The sequence below is a fragment of the Staurois parvus genome, unplaced genomic scaffold, assembly GCF_062004578.1.
Source record: "Staurois parvus isolate SC_StPar_1 unplaced genomic scaffold, SC_StPar_1.0 ptg000217l, whole genome shotgun sequence".
Classification (NCBI taxonomy): Eukaryota; Metazoa; Chordata; class Amphibia; order Anura; family Ranidae; genus Staurois; species Staurois parvus.
This window is the reverse complement of record NW_028318013.1, coordinates 2,771,434-2,784,723: the sequence shown is the minus strand read 5'-3', so window position 1 is coordinate 2,784,723 and position 13,290 is coordinate 2,771,434. Positions and strand designations below refer to the sequence as shown.

General features: G+C 41.9%; 1 protein-coding gene across 2 annotated transcripts in view; it reads right to left on the bottom strand.

The window, feature by feature from the left end:
* Positions 1-13,290, bottom strand: part of SMG1 (SMG1 nonsense mediated mRNA decay associated PI3K related kinase) — a 283,265-nt gene that overhangs the window by 213,822 nt on the left and 56,153 nt on the right. For both annotated transcript variants that reach the window (XM_089679071.1, XM_089679072.1), the window contains exons 7-9: positions 10,104-10,229; positions 1,812-1,884; positions 1,242-1,339 (exon numbers count right to left, since the gene is read on the bottom strand). In XM_089679071.1, the coding sequence (XP_089535197.1) occupies positions 1,242-1,339; positions 1,812-1,884; positions 10,104-10,229 (297 nt within the window). The remainder of the gene's footprint in view (positions 1-1,241; positions 1,340-1,811; positions 1,885-10,103; positions 10,230-13,290) is intronic.

The window sequence follows — 13,290 nt, the reverse complement described above, 5'->3', positions numbered from 1 at the left end:
AACAGAGAACTTGCGAAAAGCAACGTTCCAGACTAAAGAGGGATCTGACAATTAAAAAAAAAAGTGCAGCCGTCATTCGGCTATCTGCTGTCGGCAACAAGTTAAAGACCCCACAGCATAATGCTGCCACCACAATGCTTCACTGTTGGGATGGTATTGGGCAGGCGATGAGCGATACTTCATTTCCTCCAGACATAACATTTAGAATTGAGGCCAAACAGTTCAATCTTTGCTTCATCAGACCAGAGAATCGTGTTCCTGACAGTCTTCTTGGGTGCTTTTTTTTTTTTTGCAAACGCCAAGCGGGCTTTTAATGTGTTTTGCATTTAGGAGATGGCATCTGTCCACCCACTCTGCCATAAAAGGTGTAGGGCTGCAGTGATATTTGTCCTTCTGAAACTATGTCCCATTTCCACACAGGATCTCAAGCTCAGAGGGATCATTGGGCTCTTGGTCACCTCTACTGCAAAGGCCCTTCTCCCCAGATTGCTCAGTTTGACCAAACAACAAGCTCTTGGAAAAGTCCTGGTTATGCCAAACGTCTGCCATTTGAGAATTATGGAGGCCACTGTGATCTTGGCAACCTTCAGGTGCAGGAGAATTATTTTTGTAGCCTTCCCCAGAGCTGTGCATTACAATAATCCTGTCTCTGAGCTAGGCAGGCAGTTCCTCATGGCTTTTGCTCTTATACAGTGTGCATAGTCAGCTGTCAGGCCTCATAAAAAAAGAAATGTGTGCCTTTCCAAATCATGTCCAAACAATTTATTTTACCACAGGGGTACTCATAAAAAGGTATAGAAACATCTTAGCAACCATCAAGGAAAATGGGAGGTACCGGAGCTAAATTTCAGGTGTTGTTGCAAAGGTTCTGAATACTTATGACGTAATATTTCAGTTTTTCCTTTTTCATACATTTCTAAAATTCTGTTTTCACTGTGTCATTATGGGGTACTGAATGTAGATTGAGAAAAAAAAAATGTAAGCAACTGTATTAGGCTGACACAATAAAATTGAAAAAAGTGAAGGGGGGCATGAATATTTTATGAATGCACTGTGAGAAGTGTCAAAATTGGCCTGGGAGTCAAGTGGTTAAAAACTAACCCTTACCAAAAGAAAAAGGAGGAAAAGAAAAAAGTCTACAATAAAAAAAACAAAAAAAAACACACACACAGAGAAGCAATGTTTTAAAGTGTGTTATATGTAAGGCATTCTCTTGGGTAGCTGAGAATGCAGTCCCTTACCTCGGCATAGGCTTCCATGTCTTCCAAAAACTGTCCCAGTAGAGTTGTGGAAAATGCCAGATCTGCAACCCAAAATGGTTCTAGACTCTGTAACCATCCTGCAACAGCAAACCAATGATAAGGTCAATTGATAAAACACAGACAAACTGAAACACTTTATACAAAAGTTAAACTGCTAAAGCCCAGCGTAATGAAAAACCATTGGCACTACATATACTTTCTATTTCAGCAATCAAAGTGAGACTCCAGTGTCTCTCAGGTGTTTAAAGTAAAGCAGGGTACACACTGAGTTTTTTTCTTCAACCAGAGCTGAATGAAAAAAAAAAAATCAAATACCCGCACCCACACAAGCGGTGTGGATGTACGGAATTTCTCAAACTGCGCCATTTTATTCTGACAGACTAACACCTGAATTCTACTAGTAGTGTTACTACTTTTCTAAAACCTGCAGTTCGCACCATGAAAATGTTGTTCGCGGTTTGATGATCAATTTAAAAACTACATCCAGATGTGAAACGAAGCAAGTATAATACAAACCAAAGCGATTCTCTTAATGAAAAATCAGCTTACCAGACACCTGTTGTGTGAGGGAAGGTTTTTGCGTGTGATCTATATGCCATCCAACCAAAATGTCAACCGTGTCCTGTGCAAATAGAAAACATTTATTCATCACAACCTAATAATTACATAAAGTGATCATTAAAGACTACATAATTAATTTCAGAACCCCTTGATGGGCTTCAAGAAAAAGGATTTTAGCATGAATACATGAATCCCATTTTTTTTCTCCTCTACTGAGTGACAAGTATTTAGATCCAGTGAGGAGGCCCAAAAGCAGTCCAACTGACTGGGAGGTAGGAGAAAAAAGTTAAAAATGCTAGCTGCCTCAAGAAAAAACTTCCTGCAAACCAGATTCTATCTGAAGGATCTATGAACTGGATGAGGATGACCCCCACCCCCTACCAGGAAGGGGAGCTGCCAACACAAAAGGAGTGCATGAAGGGTCAATCTGAAGCTCAAGACCTAGATAGGAGGTGACCATCAGAGAATATGATTCCACACAAAAGGAGAACATCAAACCTGAACCAGGGAGAAGAGGGTCAATCAAAAATCCAGCAATAAAATTGGATTTTTCTCTCAGATCATTGACCACTTGCCCTCTTGAGGATTTACCCCCCCCCCCCCTTCCTGACCAGGGAATTTTTTGTGATGCGGAGCTGCATTACTTTAACTGACAATTGCGCGGTCATGCAACGCTACACTCAAAGGAAATTTACATCCTTTTTTTCCCACAAATAGAGCTTTCTTTCGGTGGTATTTATTCGCCTGTGCTTTTTATTATTTTTTGTACTATAAACAAGAAAAGACCCGACAATTTTGAGGAAAAATAACAATATTTTTGACATTTTGCTATTAAACATGTCTAGTAAAAAAAATTTTTAAATCAAATTTTGTCATAAATTTAGGCCAAAATGTACTCTGCTACTTGTCTTTGCTAAAAAAAAATCCCAATACGTGTAAATCAACTGGTTTACGTGAAAGTCAGAGTTTACAAATGGCGGCATATATATACTGAAATTTAAAACTTTTTTTTTTAAACTAGTAATGGAGGCGATCAGCAACTTGTAGCAGGACTGCGGCGGACATGCTGACATTGGGGGGAACTGACTTGGTGTCACTGACATCCCCAGTGACACCAATACAGTGATCAGTGCTAATAAAAGCACTGACACTACTAATGGCACTGGGAAGGAAGGGGTTAACATGTGCGGCGATTTAAGGGTTGTGTTGGTCACTGTTTGCTGTGTGTTTGTTTTCCACTGTAAGCACACTGCTTTGTATGGCTCTGCTATGTAGAGTCATACAAAGCAGTGTGCAGGAGCTGACAGGAGAGACCTGTGTTTATTATTGTTTATGGTAAGTGACAGCCGAGGTCGTGAATGGCAGTGCGGAAGAAGAGAGCTGCATGTCTGGGGCATCGGGTAATGGAAGGATATATATATATATATATATATATATATATATATATATATATATATATATATATATATATATAGTAGAAGACATTGCGGTTCATGCAGGAGCCCAGGCCAATGATGAAAAAGCACATCTGTCCTAGATCCACCGCACCGCAATCCTGTGGCAGAAGCGTAGAGGGTCCCCAAGGCACAGCGGACGAACATACTGCCCAGGCAGCTCCCCCGCTACATTCTCCAGCAGACCACCTCCACCTTGCCCAACTCTCACTTAGAGTACTGCCAGGCCACCCACTGTCAGATGGAGGCTACATATAGGAGGCACACAGGCCGCCGGGTCCTCCCATACCTCCCCCTGTCGACCCCTCCACCTCCCACGCTGTGTGCGCACCAGGTGCATTCCGGGGAAAAGAAGGCCAGCTAGCGATATGGCTCGGGCACGGTGGGAAGCAGAAGACCTAACACAAGTCCCCCAGAAAGAAGCTGTTACTCCTTGGACCCTGCTCGGGCATTGAGAGAGGGGAATGCAACTACCAGGGGAGAGGGGAATGCAACTGCCCGGGAAGAGGAGCCCGGACATCCCTGACTATGTCACTCACACCTGGCCTGACAGCAGGATATTGGAATCCTGCCCAGACTACTGCGTGCTCTGGGGGAAAACTACAGAGACCAGCAAAACCAGTCGAGGAGAGAGAAATCGGCTGCCTGGCGCCTAAAACTGCATGTCCAGGGCATCACGCAATGAGAGTTGCTGGCGGTGAGTGGGCTGGTGTAAACTCATGCAACAGGACGCAATTTCTGGTAGCCATGTGACCTGGCACCTGGAATCTGTCAAGCCTTGGTAGATAGGGCAAGGCTGTCAGCCCACAAAAACTCCAGAGGTGAATGGAATCAAGAAGGCACCTCAGGGAATAGAAGTGAAAAGAAAAATATACTGAATAGGTTCAAAAGGAGCTAAGAGTAATGTTGATTCAGATAGGATCATAAATAGGTTAGGATCCTTCTTGTGAAGTGCATTAATGCCATCCAGATGTGATGGTTGACTCCACAGAAACGAGGTGATCAACAGTCTACTCAGATCTCCCAAGGCTAGGGCTGCATGGCTCAGCTATTAAGGCAGATCATGAAGCAGCACAGTAAAACCAGTCCACGGGACCAGAGATACTTCAAGAGCCCACAAACTATCCAACAATAGTCTAGTGGGCTGAAGTACCACACCTGCCTGAGCTAATCAAGACCTATGAGGAGGAGAAAGGAAGGTTCTCCATCACAACCCAGCAAAGAAGACAAGTAAGAGGTTGCAAAGAAGGCAAGGCAAAAGGCATAAAATCATGCTATGCAAATCCCTAGATTTACTCCACTGAACCAACAGTGAATCCTGTACCTGGAGACAAAGCACATCAGCCTAGCTTAAAGCCTTGGAATAACGGAACCAAACCCTTTTCTAGGATCTAGGATACTGCAGGCTACTGAGCCAGATAAATCCAATAACCAAGAAGCAGAGTAAAAAAAAAAAAAATTCCAGTGAGTTACTTTAGCAGCACCTTTGGTGACTAGAGGGTCCCTGCACCAGGAGGCAAACTTGGCCAGTTTTTTCAGAATCTGGAGTCAAGGAGGTCCACGTCCAATGCTCCTTTCCTGAAACAGAGGATTAGACCACCTGCATGTGAAGAGACCATACTTGAGTCTGGATGCTGTCAAATGGGAGAAACACTGTCCACCAATGAGAAGGAAAGGAGGAGAGGCATGGCTCTTGCTCTGTGTCCTTCTCAAGCTGCCCGAGTGTGCAACGCTCTGAAATGCAGCATATACAGTTTACGTCTTAGTGGAAGCATGCACATAGGGTGACTCCTACAGGAAGGTACACATACAACAGCAATGTAGGCAAGTGGCTGGGAGACAGTTTAAAAAGGCTCAGAGGAAGAAACCTATTAAAAATATCAAATACATGTAGTTTGTATCTGATTTACTGAATATTTGATTTTCATAACAATTTAAGCTGACAAACCTCACCCACAGATGACTAACCAACTCTGGAACCTGACAGAGTCTGATCTGGCCAGATCTTGTAGGTGACAGCTTCCATGTAGGATCCTTGTGTGTCCCACAATGGGAATGCCAGGAAAAAAAAAAAAAAAAAAAGAAGAAGTGCATTAGGCTGAGCAAACAAGACAGCCAAAACTGGTCCTGGTTAACCTTGTAGGTTTGGGAGTTCCTCTAGACAACAGGGGCACCATATACCATAAAGGGCATTTGCTATCCCAAGGTTAGGCAACTTTCCTGAGATAAAAAACAAATAAAAAATAAATAAAGTGGAGGTCTAGATGGGGCACAACTCCAGACAGTTAATCGCATAGGCTGGAACATGGGTTTCAGGGGTGTGAGGAACCCAGAAGACTGGCAAAGGTGGTTCTAAAGGCTCAAGGTTTTTTTTTTTATCTTCACGTATTCTATGCATGAAGGTAAAAAAAACAGTGTTCAGCAGGCTACCCAGCACCTCCCCCCCATGCTTACCTGAGCTCCCCCCTCTGATCAGCAACAGGGCTCCTCCTCTTCATTGGCAGAGACAGCAGCTGTGGGCACTGCTTGAGGGGCAATGGGTGCTCTATGCATCTGAATGCTGGAAAGGCAAATTACATAATGATGCACCAGGATTCACAATCATCCCTCACTTGCAGAAGCGGCAGCACAGATTCATGCAGAAGGCTTTTCAGAGGATTTGGCCTCCAACTTCAGCTGTCTAGGAATCAGGTTCTGAGGGCCTGCAGGCACTTATTGCAGAAGTAGATAAAAAGTGGGATTCAGCTGAGCTCTTTAAACCTCCTGCATTGAGACATCAGTACGCTCTGGCCTCCCATGGTATTCCTGATCAAGATATCAAGAACAGAGCCAAAGATGTACAAGCGAGTCAGATGTAATTTAATTTAGATGTGGCATCAGCGTCCCAACATCTGTACATCTTTGTAGACATTAGACCAGGTGGGATATAAGTTTGGGTGCTTTAACAAGCCATCATAACTGAAGCCATTTGTTCAACATTCTCAATTTTCAGGGATCTAACTCACTCTGCCACAGCCTGACAGATTAGAGGTCACTACCAATACAGGATGGAGGGCAGCACCAGCTGGATCAAACTGGGATTAAGCCCTGGTTCACACTGATGCGGTCCGGAATTCACAGCGTTTTCTATGCGAATTCCGCACCACATCAGAATCGCACCCCGATCATGCGCATCGCTGCGGGTGTTTATGTTAAGCTAACAATACAACGAAAGCAGAGCGCAAAACGAGGAACACCCATGCAAGCCGATTCTAGTGCAGACCAAAAAAAAGGGTCCTGCACGTTTTTGGTGCAGGTGTGGTGTGATTAGAGCCATACAAAATGTATGGCTCCAATCGCACCACACACAAATCGCATGTGATTTACACAGAAATGCAGTGCGGTTCTGAGCGAATCACATGCGATATACCGCACATATGTGAACCCAGACTTAAGGATAGATTCCAGCTACCACTCAGAATTCTTAAAAAAGGTAAGTCCCCCAACTACCTGTCTGTTTCGAATTAAAGGTGGGTCAGTGGTAGATCTAGAATGCATTCAGATCACCATTTAACTAATGCTCAAAGAGAGCAGTTCCAATGCAGCTGGGGCCCTTGACCCAATGTGCTTCCAATCCACTCCAGGAATACCGCAAATAGCAGGTGTTGTGGAAAGATCTTTGCAGTTGTAGGAGCTCTGAAGGACTTGAGGCTAAAGAAAGCAAACAGATCCTCTATAATGCAGGGTAGTATGCACCGCTTCAATGTCCGAAACAACCTCTACCTTGTCATTCTGAGAAAACGGCAAGAGACTGTGATGCCTCAGAAAGAGTCTCTTTTGAGATGGACTACTGGGACACTGAATCCGAGTCAGAGATGGGCTCAGTTATCAACCGATGGTCTGGCCTGTTCTAAGGCCTCAAATATCATCTCGGCATTGGGGCATGCTTACAGCCTCTGCAGTCAGTATCTGAACTGAGTGAATATGGCCAGGTCCTGAGCTGTCATGGAGGCCCTAATGACAGGGAAAAAAATGTAACCTCACAAGGAAGGATTAAGGAGACTCTGGTGATGGAGACCCTACACCAACAAAATTTCAGATTCCAAATGTCTAGTTCCTCGCTAGACATCTTCCTTGGAAAGACATACATCTGAGGCACCTTTTGCAGATAGCTTCAGCTGTCCAAGCTTTTAACCATCGGAGTGAAAATTCTTTCAGGTGTGACCCAATCATCGTAAGCCTGCACATTCTTTCTGCTCTTGCACAGGAAATGGTTTTGCAAGATTTTGTAGTCTACCCAAAAGGAGCATGGTGAGATAGAGGAGAGTCATCTTGCAAACTGCCACAGCTTTTGCAGATAGAGGCAATTAGCTTTTCAGTGTCAGCAAGTATGTTGCATGAAGCTCCCTCTTCAGACTGGGGAAGAAAAACCTTCTGCAGTTTTCTCTATTACTGCCTTAATATCCTCTTCATTTCCATCTTGAGTTCTCTAGGACCAGAATCATAACAGACTCCAGTTTAAAAAAAAAAAAAAAAAAAAAGGTGTGGCATATTTGGACATTGGACAAAGATGGCTGTTTTAGGGCCATAATCTGTACAAGGCAATGCGCCATAGCTACACGAGGGTATTCCCCTGTGCAGCAATCATAAAACCGGGTGCAGAGTATAGGGTTATCGTGTCTGGTATACGTCTATAACCCATGGTGTATGAATACGCTTGTTAATGTCCTGTACTGCATTTGCCCATTGAAGCCTGTCAAGCTTGAAATATCTATACCAGGAGAGAGAAGGCAGTTTTGGCTGCTCATAGCAACTTCCTTTGGCTTCCTCATCACTCCAGGAGCAAAGTGACAGATTTGTGTGAGTTCTGAGTTATGATTTAAAAACAGTTTTGGGCAGTTTCTGGTCAGTTCCTAGAAGCGGCGGAAGACAGATCAGCATCTGACCGATACAGCTACAAAGTCTCCCCCAACAGGTAAGTTTACATTTTAAAAGAAACGCTGTCACCTTGCACAGCAATGACAGCATCACTGTAAAGCAGTCCACCCCCTCTATATACTCACCCTACTTTCACTCCTTACCAATCCTTTCTCAGTATGTCGCAGCCAGCACTAATATCAGCTGTCTGAGAGAACAGGGCTGCTGGCATCACTCTCTTGATCAGATGACAGTTCTCAGACCAATGTTAACTAGTTAAGCAATGGTGCAGCGCTGATACATGCTTCAAATCACAATTCCAACACAGAAATAATTGCTCATTAAAAATCTGTGCACTTGTGTGATTTTATTTTTAATAAGAGACATTATTTCTATGGACAATTGTTATTTTGGACTTTTTTATACCATTGTTTATGTGGAGGAATTGTTAATGGATAGCTCCAGATTTTTTTTTTTGTTATCAAAAGGAAAACTGACCCCAAAAAAATTAAATTTGTTTCTTTAAATTTAGCTGTATATTTCTATTTCTTACTAATACAATAACCTACCACCAAAGAAAAAAACTAAAAATAGATTCTCCTGCTCTTGATGATCGCAGTGATACCACATGTGTATGTTAGTAGTTGTTTGTACCCATAGTACAGCCCAGAAATTGTGCGCATTTTGCTTAAATTTTTTTTTTTTAATCCTGCCTAAAATACACTTACACTGATACGAATTTAAAAATAATAAAGAAAAGAATACTGACCCTGACCTTGGCCCAAATACTAACTCTGGCACTGACCTAGATCAAACTTTGAGAGAAAACACGGAGGCAGGCTTCACAGTGACTGGTCACTGTGATAGCCAATCAGAGGCTATCACAGTGATCAGGAGATCCAGATTCGGGAGTTCTGGGTCCCAATCATTACCACGGGACTCCGGGCTCTCACCGGTCTCTGTGCTGGGAGCATACTGTACGGAGTGATCCCAGCACAAAGACAGGTACGCAAATTAGCGGCCCCACCGAAAAAAGCAGTCTGGAGGGACCCCATATTTGCGTACAGTCAGCGTGAAGGGGTTAAAGTATTTAACATTGGAACACATACGAGTGTGTTAGGGTGCTGGCAGGTATTGATTAGTGAATCATAGCAGCTCGCAAGAGACATACAAAAGAAGTTCCCAGGTCAACGATTGGCTACTTAAACCAAATACTGTCTCAGGGAAACTGGTCACTTGCTTCCCCTTACCCAAAAGTGCTGGGTGGAGTCTCCAAGTGCAACAAAGGAAGGAAACATGAGTAGCGCAGGCAAGGTGAGTGTATAAAAATAATAGGGGGCCTGCATAGGTCAGGTAATATTGTGTCTTTATGCAATGATCATTTATGATGCCTACGTAAAATAAAATAAAAAAACAACTGTTTCAGTGGCTGTAAGTTCTCAGTTTCCTCTTGTAAGGATGTGAAATATTAATTTAAAGCGGAGTTCCACCAAAAAGGGGAAGTTACGCTTTAATGCTTTGTCCCCCGCTCCCCATTAAGGATTGGCAGCTTTGGGGAGCAGGTACCAGCTCCCACTGCGATCGCCTAGGCGATTGGAAGCAATAGTTATCTTCCCTTCCTCCCCGTAGTCTTCTGGGACACATGAAAGGTCCCAGAAGACTACCTCGGGGCCATTCACAAAGCACAACGCTTCTCGCGCATGCGCAGTGGGCACCCAGCTGTGAAGCCACAAGCTGTCACAGCCGGGTGCCCACACTAAACATGCCGGCGCCAGGGAGAGAAGATGGCCGGTGAAACCGGCGGTGGTAAGAACACCGCTGGATCAAGGGAAGGCAAGTGGCTGTGTTTTAAAAATCAGCAGCTACAGTTTTTGTAGCTGCTGACTTTTTTTTTTTTCCAGCTGGAACTCCGCTTTAAGAAAACACTTACCCTGAAGTTTGTGCTGAAGATGTGTGGGTAGCACCGGGACACAAGCAAGATACATTTTACACATTTGCACAGCAATTCTGGCGTGTCCAGGTTCTCCAATATAGACTGCAGACTGGTCATAACCAACTGAAACAGATGAAACACATTAAAACACTCAATAAAAAAAACAGAAAAGAGCCATTAAGATGTTTAAATTGTAGGGATTTTTCATTTGTTACATTTTTCATTGATTACATTTTGCAAAATTCCAAAACTAACGCAATCTTCTACTGCTCATTTTACATTCAAATTTTTCCCTCCTCCCCTTTTCCCATCTCTCAAAACCTCCCCTTCTCCTCTTGTTCTTCTATTTACTCTCTCTCTTCACCTTTATTATACCTCTTTTCTCTCTGTTCTCCTCTCTACTCTTTCCTGCTCCTCCTATCCCATCAGGTCAGCATATTTCTGTGTAGTCTTAAATTCACACCATCTCTCCCATGCATTTTATAATTTTCTCATTATATCCTCTCCACTGTAATAAAGTTGCTCTTTCCTGTAGCTATATTCTACCCGTTATCCAATCTTTACCATTTGGTGCTTCTAGGGCCTTTCAAAATGTGGGTATGAACCCTTTCACTGCATTAATTAAATTAAATACAATTGTGTTCTTATATTGTGTTACTGTAAGACCAGTATTATGAAATAAACATACATACATGGGTTCATTATTATACTTTCTCCTGTAATTTCTATTGTTTGTTGCACTATCCTCTGTCAGAAATCCTGTATCTTGCAACAATCCCACCATATATGTGCCATTGTGCCCTCTCTCCCACATCCCTTCCAACAGAGCGAAGAATTCTCTGGGTGGTACTTATGAACTACTCGGCGTATCATACAATCTTATTAGGAATTTGTAGGTCATCTCTAATGTATTCATGTCTATTGCCCCACGTGCAATTATAAATATTTTCTTTTTCTGTTGTTCATTCGTGTTCCTAATTCCGTTTCACATTTTTCCATGTATTGTGGAAAAACCGGTTCAAATATTATAGCAAGTTGTCTTGTAAATACGAGAAATGCAATGTTTTTGTGCTCCTTTTATATTCATCAGTTGTTCTAATGGGTGCAAATTTTCACTCTTATTGGCTGTGGAAGTGCTGCGACAAAGTGTTTCAGTTGGTGATATTTACATTCATCCATCACATAAAACATACCTCTTTTGTGTTTCAACTCCTGAAAAGAACATATTTCTTCCTTTTTCATAATATCCTTTAAATGTGCATTCCTATCTTTTATCCACATCCCCAAAATACTCCCCCACCCAGATGTAAAATATTTTGTGCCAATTAGTGTTATTAATGGTGAATTATACCCCCATCCAATCTGTTTATACACTAAAGCACATATCCTCAATACATTCCGTGTTAAAATACAATTGTTTTCCGCTAACATTCGGTATTGTTGTCGAATCAAAATAATCTTATACAAACTGAACTTCACTGTTTTTTCAATCTTTACCCAACTTTTCCCCTGTGAATTGTACACCCAATCCATTATTCGTGACAATATAACTGCAAAATAATATATATTTTAAATATCCAGCATGTTTAGATCCCATTTATTTTCTCCCTACATATTACCTCCTGCTTAACCCTTGGTCTTTTATTTACCCATATGTAGCTCATTACTATTTTTTGTAAGACCCTGATGTACACCAGCAGCAAATAGATCAGTAACATTTGAAATTTATAGAAGATTTTTGGCAATAACAACATATTTTCCTCCATTATCTCATTAATTAGCGGGATATAGTTTTCATGATTACCCTTCAATGACAGTGTTAACTTAACTCCTAAGTATTTTAATTCCTCATCTCTCCAAATGGAAGGAAACTTTGCTTGTATTGCCTGTCTCTACCATCGATAGATTAATATTCAATATCTCTGACTTTGCAAGGTTACTTTTAAATTTTGACAACTCTCCATATTTTATTAACATGCTGATTAAGTTTGGTAATGTTAGTCTAGGGTTTACAACATAGAGTAACAAATCTGCGTATGCCGCCACTTCAAGTTCCATATCTCCGACCTGTATCCCTTTCATACAGTCAGGTCCATAAATATTGGGACATCGACACAATTCTAACATTTTTGGCTCTATACACCACCACAATGGATTTGAAATGAAACGAACAAGATGTGCTTTAACTGCAGACTGTCAGATTTAATTTGAGGGGATTTACATTCAAAGCAGGTGAACGGTGTAGGAATTACAACAGTTTGCATATGTGCCTCCCACTTGTTAACCTCCTTAGCGGTTTTCCCGAGTGTAGCTCGGGGTAGAATTTCTATACCAAGAACGGTAACCCCGAGCTACACACGGGCTTACCATGCAGCGTTCTCTGGGGGTCCCTGCAGCACTTACCTTGTCCTTCGCTCCCACGATGTGTCCCCTGCAGCGTCCCCGTCCATCTCCTCCGGCGGATGCCGGCATCTGACTTCCGTGTTCCGGTCCCCGTGACGTCGGAACATTCGGGTGGCGGAACCGGCGGGAAATTTAAAATTTTTAAAAAATGACATTTTTGCTGTCATTGTTTTTTCACTGCATTTCACATACATTTTGTCCCCACTGCTTTGTCCTGTGCCCTGCCTGCATTTTGACTGTTCTTTCTGCCTGGAAACTTAGAAAAGTCCATGGCGGCCAAAAAGCGTCCCTTGACATCAAAAGCGGTTTTAGAACAGCGATAGTAAATCAGAACCACTTGCAGAATTGAGTGATAATGATTTGTGGGGAAATTCGTCATCAGACACTGAAAACGATTTTGCGACTTTGCTCAGCGATGTGCGAATTTGCCTCTGTATTTCAAATTTCAGTGTTTTTGGTTTGATTATATTATTGAATTAAATTGATTATTATTATATTATTATTTTTTATGATTATTAATTAAATTATAATTTATGATTTTGTGTTTCAAGTTTTATCATATCCGGAATGTTTAATAGAAAACTAAAATAGAAATAAAATAAAACTAGAAATAAAACTAAAATAAATAAAGTTTTATCATATCCGGAATGTTTAATAGAAAACTAAAATAGAAATAAAATAAAACTAGAAATAAAACTAAAATAGAAAAATAAAAAATGTTTAATGAAAACCATCATTGACACCCTCCATAAGGAGGGAAAGCCTCAAAAGGTAATTGCAA